At 42.3% G+C, this 12,012-nt stretch overlaps 1 protein-coding gene across 4 annotated transcripts in view; it reads left to right on the top strand.

The window, feature by feature from the left end:
• The first annotated feature begins 1,194 nt into the window (after positions 1–1,194).
• The window catches only part of FERMT1 (FERM domain containing kindlin 1), a 40,005-nt gene continuing 29,187 nt past the window's right edge, over positions 1,195–12,012 (top strand). The window contains exons 1-4 of one of the 4 annotated variants that reach the window (XM_074317662.2): positions 1,195–1,499; positions 2,698–2,791; positions 4,515–4,683; positions 7,137–7,370. In XM_074317662.2, coding sequence (XP_074173763.2) covers positions 4,536–4,683; positions 7,137–7,370 — 382 coding nt within the window. In that variant the 5' untranslated portion in view covers positions 1,195–1,499; positions 2,698–2,791; positions 4,515–4,535. Of the gene's footprint in view, positions 1,500–2,697; positions 2,792–4,508; positions 4,684–7,136; positions 7,371–12,012 lie in introns of those variants that run through there. The other 3 variants (XM_088789260.1, XM_074317661.2, XM_088789259.1) reach the window with 3 other exon arrangements.

The raw sequence follows: 12,012 nt of genomic DNA, 5'->3' as shown, positions 1-12,012 counted from the left end.
AAGGTTCCTATTCTAAATTTCATAACATTTTAAATTTGTATTTAAGTTATTGCAACCTTTATGAACTTGATGTAAATCGCTAAAGTCTGTATTATACTGCATGAAATTCTTCCACGGACTGAATGAAATTCTGCCATGGAGTGGTGGCACGTATTCCATCCCTCTACCCGTTTAACAAATGAAGAAACTATAATTTCCATGTCTGTTTTATAACCGGTGTATCCTCTGAGCTCAGTTCAAGGCCTGGTGCATAATAAACACTCAACAAATATGTGTAATATGAAGAAAGGAGGCGAGGAGTGGTTGTGTAAATTGCCCAAAGTCACCCACCCTTCCGGTTCTCTTTGGAAGTGAATCCAACAGCAAGGCGACCTATGGGGCTAGGTGGTGATTCTGAGGTGAGCCACCCCAGACTTCCGTATGGGGCGTGCCCTTGGGTTGCCCCAAGGTCTCCCGCCGTGCATGCTTAGGGAGCCTCACCCTCCTCAGGAGTTTACCTCACCCTCTTACTCTGTGAACCGCTTTTGTTTCTTTCACCAGGCGATCACAGATCCTCCAGGCTCTTTAAAGGGGAGGCGGTCGTTCTAGCCTGGAGCGGGGAGTCTCCGGGCCTGGACGCACCCCAGCGTATAAGTGATGGGTGTACCTGGAGGGCAGGGAAAGTAGCAGGACTTCAATCACTTAGGCTCTTTCCCAATGAGCCTGTGAAACCGGAAAATTGGAGGCGGTCTAAGGGTCTGGGGATGGGGGGGGGCGGGGCGGAGGCGGGAGGAGAGAGGGGGGTGATGAGAGGTTTGGAAGGGGAGTGCTTATGGCCCAGCCCCCACCCCACCCCAGTCTGGCTGCGTGGTAGCCCTTCAACCGGGGGCTACTGGTGGAAGAAGGGGCTACTGAATAATACTGAATGTCAACTATAATTTAACATATACTCACAGAACGTGGAGTACAGCATAAGTAATAGAGTCAATAGAATTATAACAGCTATATAGGATGTCAGAGGGGTAGTGGATGGGGAAGGGGTTATCACTATGTGAGGGGTGTAAATGTCTATTACATTATTTTGTACACCTGAAACTAATAAAAAATACATAAATAAATAAATGTTTTATGAAGTTAAAAAAAAAAAAAAAAAGAAAGAAGAAGCCTCCTCTCCTGGGAATGAGACCCAGCAGGCCCGAGGCTCGGCGTGCCCTCGCCTGTGGTGCCGCCGCTGGACTCCGCCTCTGTCTCGGCAGCGCAGGGCGGGTGGTGCGCTTGGTTCACCTGGTCGGGCTGGGGGCGGGCGCCAGGTCTCGGCGGGAGGTCCCGAGTCAGCCTCTCCTGGGCGTCGGCGGGTAGCCCTTGCCAGCCGCAACCCAGAAGAGTCGCCGCTGCTGCCACCGTGCGCCCCCAGCGCTCGCCCCCGACTCGTCCTGAGTAACCTCTGCCCCAGTCTCCAGGCCTGCAGCCCTCCACGTGCGGGTCTGCTAAGCTGCACACCACAAGCTCCAGGAAAGGAGGTGGGTGCTAAGGTGCTAGGGCTGGGGGTGGAGGTGGGGGTGGGGGCGGAAGCCTGGCGGGGAGGGGAGGCTGTGGTGGGCACCGCTGATTCCGGAGACCCCTGCCCACTAACTTTCTGCAGCCCCTTGCACTTAAATGGCTGTTGAATTTTTTAAAAAATAATGTCCTCGCCGTGTCACCACTTTCTCCGACCCTGCGCATCTCGCCGCGTAAAATAAACTGGCAAGCCACAGGGTGCTGCCGTCTTGGGGGAAAAGAGCAGGTTTCCACCCACGCACCGTACTCCCCGGGTGCCCCCGGACCTTCAAAGCTGGCAAAAGATAGGCCTTCAGACACGCGCACTCTCAGATCCAACAGGGGAAGCATCTGAGGCTATTTTCCCCATCCATCCATACATCCATCTACTCTTTCTGTCTTCCTACCTACCTAAGTACCTTCCTTCCTTTCTTCCTTTCTTTGTTTCTGCCTGCCTGCCTCTCAGTCTCGCTTTCTGACTTGCTTTCTTGCACTTTCACAAAGGACAGGAGGAAGTGGGCAGCTGGGCTTCACCCAGGGAAGGCAGGTTTGCTGGTACTCTTTGCTTCTTGTTCTGGTCTCTAAGCTGAGCTTTCCGGGTTGAAGTTTGCTGCTCTGCTCAGCAAGTAACAGCTTGCTGCAGATGAGAGGTTCACTCAAAAATGAAGGCACAGAAAGATAGGAGAGGAATGTGGGGAAACCAGATTGTCTAATTTTAGCCTGGATTTGGTAGTAAGGGAATCACCATCTGTTACCTAAATGAGAAGTGATTGCCTGTGTTAGGAAAAGAAACGACCTTATGCCTGATTGCTCATGAAACAACATTAAAAGACAGATTATATTGTGTACAAAGTATTTTAAATAACAACCTCAAATCATAGCGTTTTAAAAATTGTAAAGATCTTACAGTCAAACAGTTCAATGCCATGTTATGAGTTTGACTTTGAAGGTAGTATAGTTATTGTCTCCTCACTGGGAAAGATTATGCTAGTAGAAATGCTTAGTGAAGGCTACTCAAAGTTTAGCTCATGTGGTTTTAAGAGTTTTCTTTCATATTGGCATTGCAACATTATAAATGATGTGTTCCAGTGTGGTGGTTGAGAGTTCAGAGTTAAAAAGACCTGGATTTCTGTCTGGGCTCTACCATCTAACTTGCTGTGTGACTTCCAATAATTTGCCTAGCCTCTCTGAGCCTGAGTTTCCTTCTGTCTAAATGGGATTGCTGAGAGGATGGAGCTAACACAAGGATAGTAGTTAACACAGAATACATCACCTGGTAAGTACATAATAAATGATAGCTGAGGCTGATGATGACAGTGAGACAAGCAGTTAGGTCCAATATAATCCACTGTCGGTACCTGAGGTCTCCATGTGCGCCTATGTGCATTGCAAGGTACAAGCGGTACCTCACTGGGGTCCTTCTGGTCATAAAAACATAAGGAGCTACTTCGGAACTGATTCAAACAAGTGAAATATGTCCTATGCCAGTTCAGATTTGCAGTGTTTATCTATTTTGTGTATTTTGAGATTCTCCGAGTCTTCCTTATACATGTAAACAGTTTCAAATGAACCCAAAACTGGTATGATACTGGTGGTTTAATTATGCTTATTATTAAAAACAGTGTTCCTCAGATGTCACCATAGTCCCGGCTTAATCTTGATTTGGGTAGTTGGAAGGAAAGAACTGAGCCCTGGAGCTAATTTTTCACTCAAAAGTGTGAGCCACAGACCAGCATTACCTGAAGCTTGTTATGAATGCAGTGTCTCCACCACCTCCACTGAGACCTGCTGATAAAACCTGCATGTTAATCATGTGTGCAGAGAATGTGTGTGCACTTTGTTAGATCAGCCCTTTCTTGGGAATCTGTGTGCACTGATGTTTCTTAAAAATAGATCTTAACGCGTAAATAGAGCTTTCTCATAAGCTATCTTAACCTAGTAACGTGAAAAAGATTTGTTATCACTTAAATGACTGATTTGTATTTCAAATCTTAAAATAGTTAGGAGAGGGTAGTGTCATTTGCTTTCTGTTTGAAAGTAAGAGAGCTGACATTGTAAGTTCTGCCAGTTTTGGATTTGTGTTCTATTACCCCCCTGAAACATTCCCATTTTGATACTACTTAGCTTCTTTCATTTTAGTTCCTCCAAGGAGGGAAAAACTATGGGTTCGAAGTTCTCACCCGCCTGTACTTTGAAAAGTGGGCTTTGTAGATCTGACACTCCTGTTTTAAATCTTTTGCCAAAGGTGTGTCTCAAAACTTAATTGATCCACTTATCAACTTTTATATGATATAAAATAATAACTCAAGTAAATCAAATACATGACAATAATTATTAATGATCTGTATCTTTATATGCATTTAAGGTAAAACTATGTATTATATAACTGAAATAGAAATTATTTTGCTATATTTTCATTTTTTGAATTTTCATACCAGGAGATGTCATTAAAACTTATAGAAGGAATATAATAATACATATATATGTTAGAGAAAGATTTTAATGACATTCTTTTTTAAAATCAACATTATCAAAGTATAATTTGCATGCAACAAAATTCATCCATGTACGTTTAAAACCTGTTTGTTTTAGTTATACAAATCACACTTCAATAAAGTTGTGGGGTTTTTTAACAGCTATCATGAAGGATTGCCATGATTTGTCACCTATTGCTAGAATAGTTCAGAGAAGGTCAAGAAAAGTCATTAGAGAAGGAAAATGAAGATTGATGCATTGGGCTGACACAGAAAATAAATAGCCAAGTCTTGGGGGAGTGGAAAGATAAAATACATAAATTTAGAAAGCTTGAGACCATTTCCATAAGACTTTTTGTCTTTAAGATGCTGAATTTAATATCTAGAGTACTGGGAACCCTGCAGATTTTTTTCAAGAGGAGGCTACAATTAAAATTTTTTAAAAAATTAAGTTTTGCTCCGCAGTTTGCTGGCAAGCTCCAGTTTCCTTCTCGTATTTTGATCTATGTCTGCCTTTTTATGCAGCAGACACCTGCATTTGCCACAATGCTCTCATCCGGTGACTTTGCATCTGCTTCTTGGGATCTCGTGATCCGAGTTGACAATCTAAATGAAGAGCCGAAAGAAATCAAACTGAGTGTGTCCGGAGACCTGCATATTGGGGGAGTAATGCTCAAGTTGGTAGAACGCATCAGTAAGTTACTATTTCTTTATGGTTTCTCTATATTTGAAACCCTCTGTTTCATCACCATGCAATGGCTGATCTAGGTTGTCTGATGATCTAAGTTTTTCTGATCAGCCTTCTTGTAATGGCCCAGAGAGCAAACCCCCTCCCCACAGGAGGAAGAGAATCAGAGGGCCCTGTAAGAGCCTCAAACTGAACCTGACCACCCTTGTAAAAACTTGAGTCTGTGGTGACAAACCAACGCTCCTCAGCAGGTAGAATGCCATATTTCCATAAGTATGGGGCCCATTCCACTGATGACACTTAGGGTGACCTTAGACTATTTCTAGGGCGTTAGACTACTGTGTGGATTCTCTGTTAGTACTTGACTGCTCAGTGATAAAATCAGCTTGGTGCTGATACTTCATTTAACACTTATCCATCGTTTGCCACTCTCCCTGTTTAAATAAAGAAAGACAAGCCTTCAAGGTCAGAATCTTCCCATCAGAAGTCAACATGATCAACCTAGAGTTTAATAATGTTCTATTTTCTTTGTATTTTTTTTTTTTTATCTTCTAAGGCCATGGATGTTGCCTTCTCATTTACACTAATGAGATAAAGCTTTTTTTGAAACAAGTCTTCATTGAAGTATAATATACATACAGAAAAGTATACTTATCATAAGTGTACAATTCATGGAATTTTCAAAGTCACGTACCACCACCCAGATCAAGAAATAGAACATTACCTGTCCCCCCACCCAAATCCTCCACCTGACCCCTCCTAGTCACTGCTCCACCAAGGGTAACCACTGTCCTGAATTCTAACACCATAGGAATAATTTTACTTGTTTTGGAACTGTATAAAAGTGGAATTATACAAGATATGCTCTTATCTGCTTTCTTTCACTCAACGTATGTCTGTGAGATGTATCCACATTGTTACATATAGTTTTGGTTCATTTATTCTCATTGCTGTGTAATATTCCATTGTATGATTACGCCACAGTTTATCCATTTACCTGTTGATGGACATGTGAGTTGTTTCCATTTGGGGGCTGTCATAGGTAAGGCTTGTATACTACATGTCTTTTGATGAGTATACATAGGCATATGTACATAGGCAATTCCTCGGGGAGGAATTGATAAATAATAGGACTTTCAAAAATAGTTATAGCATTTATACTTCTACTAACAGCATTGCAAGAAAGGATTTCTAATTTAAAAAGAGAGGGGAAAAAAGATAAACCATTTTTTTAGTAAATAAAAATACTGGTAGCTCTTAATTTAGCAAAATAAAAGATTGTTGACTCCAACATTGACAAAGGGAAAAGATTCAACTTTCATGCCAACACTGAAGGAGGGGGAAGTTTCCGTGTTGATGAGAAAACATTCAGCTCTGATTTCAGTGTAGACACTTGGGAAACTGGGAATATGGCGGCACTGATAAAAGAGTTGGATGTTACCGAGAAGAGTGAAATGTCTGCTTTATAGTATTGCTACGAGGTTTGACAATTAAGTTTGCAAACTCATCCTAGAAAAAGTGCTATATACTTCATTGCTGAATATCACTATGGTCACCTTTGAAGTACTCCCCTTGGGAAGTTATGCATCGACACCAGCACTTAGTCCACCCTTCAAAATTTTGGAACTCTTTTTCAGGAATGGCCATCAGAGCTGTTGTTGTATTACCCTTGATGTCCTGAATGTCATCAAAATGTCTTCCTTTCAATATCTCCTTTACCTTTGGGTAAATAAAGAAGTCATTGGGGATCAGATCAGTGAATAGGAAGGGTGTTCCAATACAGTTATTTGTTTACTGGCTAAAAACTCCCTCATGACAGTGTCATGTGAGCTGGTGCATTGTCGTGATGCAAGAGCCATGAATTGTTGGCGAAAAGTTCAGGTCATCTAACTTTTTCATGCAGCCTTTTGAGCACTCCCAAATAGTAAACTTGGTTAACTGTTTGTCCAGTTGGTACAAATTCATAATGAATAATCCCTCTGATATCAAAAAAGGTTAGCAACATCATTGCAACAAGTTCGCGAACTTAATTATCAGACCTTGTATGTGGACTCTGATTGGGGGGAGCTAGTGATATTCCCATGTGATCCAGTGATGTAAGGATACATTTCTAATAGAGAAATAATCTTGATTAAACAAAGCCAAATGCTCCTGGCCTTACAGAAAGTACTGTGTCACTAATGGATTTAAGGATGAGAACTTTCACATTTTATCAGGAACACAATCGGTATGTTTCTGTTTCTTCCACAGAATTTAAATATCAATGATGGTAAGGTTCAGTCTGTTTTTTACCTGCCCCACCTTAGAGACTTTGAAGAGAAGCCAAGGATTGTTGAGCCTTGGGTTGTAAAAGAAGATGGGGAGCTGAAGAACAGTTGTTTGTTTCCGTTTCTGCACACGAAGGAATTGACTGGGATGCTCCCTCTCATTTTACTCCATTGTGTTTTCCATTTTTGCAGATGTAACCCGAGACTGGTCAGACTTTGCCCTTTGGTGGGAACAAAAGCATTGCTGGCTTCTGAAAACACACTGGACTCTGGACAAATGTGGAGTCCAGGCAGATGCAAAGCTTCTCTTCACTCCTCAGCATAAAATGCTCCGCCTCCGCCTACCAAACATGAAGACAGTGAGATTGCGTGTCAGCTTCTCAGCTGTGGTTTTTAAAGCTGTCAGTGATATCTGCAAAACCTTGAGTGAGTACCCTCCAGGGGCCCCTGTGCCCTGTGGACCCTTAGCAAAGGAGGGCAGGAAAGTGATGTGTGCTTTCTGCCTACCTCGAGTGGTTGATTTTATGTAACACTGCCCTTATTACACTTTTCAAGCCCAGTTATGGGGACTTGAGCCATTTAAGTGGAATTAAACCAAATGGAACATTATTGAAATAAATCAGATTCATTTCCACAAAGCTTAAAACTATTTCAAAAGAAATATGTAAACAGAAGAGACAAACCCATTATGATTTCCTCAAAAAAATTCATTTCTCTAAGCCATAGTAAAATCATCATTATATTTAAGACAAACAAAAAAAGAGTTCCTTTAAACCATTATGTGTCTTTATTGTTTTTGAGATAATGGTGTTGCAATGTCCTAACTGCTTCACCAACACTGGGCTCCAGTATATAGCTCTGTCCATTAGAATCCTTTGTGGAGTTTATTGTAAGCAAAAGTACACTGAATTATGGACTGAAAACTAATTCTTATGGGATGGTATTCTATGAGTTTAACAGCCGTTAGGGACAACTGCCCAAACCTGGGACTTCCACAAGAGGAGCAAACCCTGTGTTGTGAAGGTGTTCTTACTTTATATTTTTGAAAGTGTGTAGGTCTAATCTTTGATTCCAAAGCTAAGATACAGCATCTCGACACAGTATATTATATATATATGGGGGTGCCAAAAAATGTATACATATGACTTGTATTCATTTTTTATTATTGGTATATATTGAGTATTACAATTTTAATACAGTTTTCTCCTTTCTTAAAATATATATACAGTTTTTTGGCCATAAATATATATACATATATATTTGTATATTTTGATCTGTCTCCCCATTGAACTATAAACTGATCACTCATTCCTTCAGCAAATATATATTGATTAGACAAGCATTGCAGTGAATGCTAGGGATATGTTAGTAATAAAAATAGCCCAAAATCCCTCCCCTCTTTGAGCTTACATTCTAGCATACAGAGACAGAAAATAAATAATAAATGTGAAAAATAAGATGTTAAAAGGAGGTAGTGGAAAAGACAACCAAGATGGCACAATAGGTAAACACTGTGTTTACCTTCTCTCACAACCACATCAAAATTACAACTAATCTACAAAACAACCATTATTGAAAATCACCTAATCAAGCTGAACTGAAGCCTTTCAACTAAGGACATGCAGAAGAAGCCACCTCCAAACGAGTAGGAAGGTCAGAGATGCCGAACTGGCTGGTCCCACACCTGCGCGTGACTATTAAAGATCAGGAGGGATATTTCAGCTGTGGGGGTCCCCCCCAACCCTCAGAGGAGCAAGACATCCCAGCCCCATCCCAGCCCAGGGTTCCAGTGCCAGGGAGAGAGGTCCCCATAATTTCTGGCTGTGAAAAGCGGACATTGTGACAAAGTGAGACCGAGTGACGCTGCACTCCCAGGCGCTCCTCTTAAAGGGACTACACATGGAATACCCACCAACGGAATCACTTGCTCTGAGCTCCAGCGCTGGGACAGCAGCTAGAAAGGTGGCAGGAACATATGGTAGGGAATTGAGTTATCTAGCTTGAGACCAGGGCAGGAGAGGTAGCTTTCTCCTGGACAGGGGAGGTGGTAGAGGCCATTGTTTCTTTGTTGAGCTCTCCCCATTCCCCACATGTGAACCCAGGCAGCCACCATACCTGTCTCTGCCCTATGTTCGCCACACCTTGGCGATTTGAGACCCGGCCCCACCCAACTTTCTGGCACACACAGGCTGCTTTCAGTGGCTTTTTCATGCAGACCGCCTGCTTTGGCTCAAGCTGCAGTCTTTCCTAGGGTCTCTCAAAGGTTCGCAGAACCCAGACAAGCGGCATCTGTCTTGAGCATGTACTGTACCTCTGGCTGAGTAGCCCTAAGTGCGGCACTAGCAGCAGCCAGCCTTGGTTCACAGCTTGGCCTCTCAAGGTGCTTTCAAGCACAAAACGGGCAGCAGCCATCTGCGGATTTCTTTGTGGCTCCTGCCAGGTAGCCCCAGGTGGGGCACGGGCTGTGGCTTAACTTGACCTACAGCAGATCCCCTCCAACATGGTCCTGGGGCTGGCACCCCCAGTGGCCAGCTTCAACACAAGCTGGAGCATCACCCAGCCAACTCCAAGTACAACACACCCACGGGTGGATTGGGCAGGCACCAGCGTCCTGCTGAGGCTTATCATGCTCTGTATGGTCAGCCCTGCAACAACTCTTCCACTGTAGTCAGGGCCATTCCTCACAACCAGTGAGCCCAAGGGTCAGTACCTCCCACTGATGTGCAGTTATCAACCAAGGCTCAACTACAAGAGGAGGGCACACACAGCCCACACAAGGGACACACCTGGAGTACATGGCTTGAGTGACCAGAAAGACTGCGACACTGAACCCCACAGCACACCTACTACATTAGGCCACTCTACTAAGACCAGAAGACATAGCAGCCCTACCTAATACATAGAAACAAACACAGGGAGGCAGCCAAAATGGGGAGACAAAGAAACATGTCCCAAATAAAAGAAGAACAAAGCTCCAGAAAAAGAACTAAGTGAAACAGAGATAAGCAATCTGTCAGATGCAGAGTTCTAAACACTGGTTATAAGAATGCTCACTGATATCAGCAAGAATTTCAACAGAGAGATAGGAAGCATAAAAATGGAGATGGAAACCATGAAAAAGAACCAGTCAGAATAAAAAGATAAAATAACAGAAACGAAGAATATATTACAGGGAATCAAAGGTAGATTAGATGAAGCAGAGGGTCCAGCCAGCGATGTAGAAGATAAGATAACAGAAAACACCCAACTAGAACAGTAAAAAGAAAAAAGAATCCAAAAAATTGAGGAGAGTTTAAGGGGCCTCCGGGACAATATCAAGCATACCAACATTTGCATTATAGAGGTACCAGGAGGAGAAGAGAGAAAGCAAGGAATTAAAAACCTATTTGAAGAAATAATGACAGAAAACTTCCCTCACCTGGTGAAAGAAATGGACATACAAGCCCTGGAAGCACAGGGAGTCCCAAACAAGATGAACCCAAAGAGGCCCCCACCAAGACACGTCATGATTAAAATGCCAAAAGTTAAAGACAAAGAATCTTAAAAGCAGCAGGAGAAAAGCAGTTAGTTACCTACAAGGGAGCCCCCATAAGACTGGCAGCTGATTTTTCAACAGAACTTTGCAGACAAGAAGAGAGTGGCAGGAAATATTCCAAGTGATGAAAAGCAAGGACATACAACCAAGATTACTCTATCCAGCAAAGCTATCATTTAGAATCGAAGGACAGATAAGGAGCTTCCCAGATAAGAAAAAACTAAAGGAGTTCATCACCACCAAACCAATATTACAAGGAATGTTAGAGGGAGTTCTTTAAGATGGGAGGGAGGTTAAGGATGGGTGAAAGGGGAAGGGATTAAGAAGTACAAATTGGTCGTTACACAGCAGTCATGGGGATGTAGGGTATAGCATAAGGAATATAGTCAATAATACTGTAATAACTAGGTATGTGCCAGATAGGTGCTAGATCTACCAGGGTGATAGATGGGAATGGGGTTGGGGGCGGGGTGAAAGGTGAAGGCATGAAGAAGTATAAATTGATAGTTAATACAGTATGGGGAATATAATCAACAATGTTGTAAAGGTCATGTAAGGTGCCAGATGGGCACTGGACTTATCAGGGGGATCACTTCATAGACTGTGTAGATGCCTGACCAATGTGTTACACACCTGAAGCTGAAGTAGAATAATACTGAATGTCAACTATAACTAAATATATAGCTATATAGTCACAGGATGTGGAGTACAACATAGGGAAGACAGTCAATGCTATTGTAACAGCTGTATAAGATGTCAGATGGGTAGTAGCTTGGGGGGTGGTTATCACTTTATGAGGGGTTTAAATGTCTAACTATCATTAATATATTACATTGCTTTATACACCTGAAACTAATTTTTAAAAAACTGGGGGGGGGGGGGGTGGAGGGGGAAGGAGATAGTAGGAAAAAAAGGGGAAAGTGTAATAGTATATCTAGGCTTGGAAATGCCAGTAGTGGGCATTGGAGGCTGGTATGGTATTAAATAGGGTGAAGACAGAAACCATTTCCTGAGTATGCCCAGCACGATGCCTGGCACACTTTAGCTGTTCAGTAACTGTTGAGTGACAAATGAATGGGAACTTCCATTATAAAATATAAGTTCCATAGTGACTCTGATGCCTGCTGAGTATATGATAAGCACCAGGACATTTCAGTAATATTCTAATGAAGATTTAAAAACAAAGGAAATGATTAAATAACACATACTCCACACAACAGTGGACCGGAAGCACACATCAGAGCTGGGACCGAAAACTTGAGGTTTTGAAATAAACAGGAGCCATCAGATGTTCTTCTGTTTTCTAGATTATATGTTCATGGTAGTTCTAAAACCTGGTATTTCTAATAACCACTTTTATATCTGATCCGCTGAAGCTAAATCAAATTTAGCAATATGATGGTTTTTCCCTCCAGGAAAAGGAAAGACAAATCTTGGGCTTGGAGATAATAGGTTTTTGTTGTTGTTGTTGTTGCTTTGTTTTGTTTCTAATGCTTCCAATAGACACTGTAATTCATCTCCAAGTTTTGTGTA

This window comes from Rhinolophus sinicus, chromosome 13 (assembly GCF_057876585.1).
Source record: "Rhinolophus sinicus isolate RSI-liver-muscle chromosome 13, RSI-T2T, whole genome shotgun sequence".
Taxonomy (NCBI): Eukaryota; Metazoa; Chordata; class Mammalia; order Chiroptera; family Rhinolophidae; genus Rhinolophus; species Rhinolophus sinicus.
Note: the sequence above shows the minus strand (reverse complement) of the source record. Positions and strands in the feature narration are given on the sequence as shown.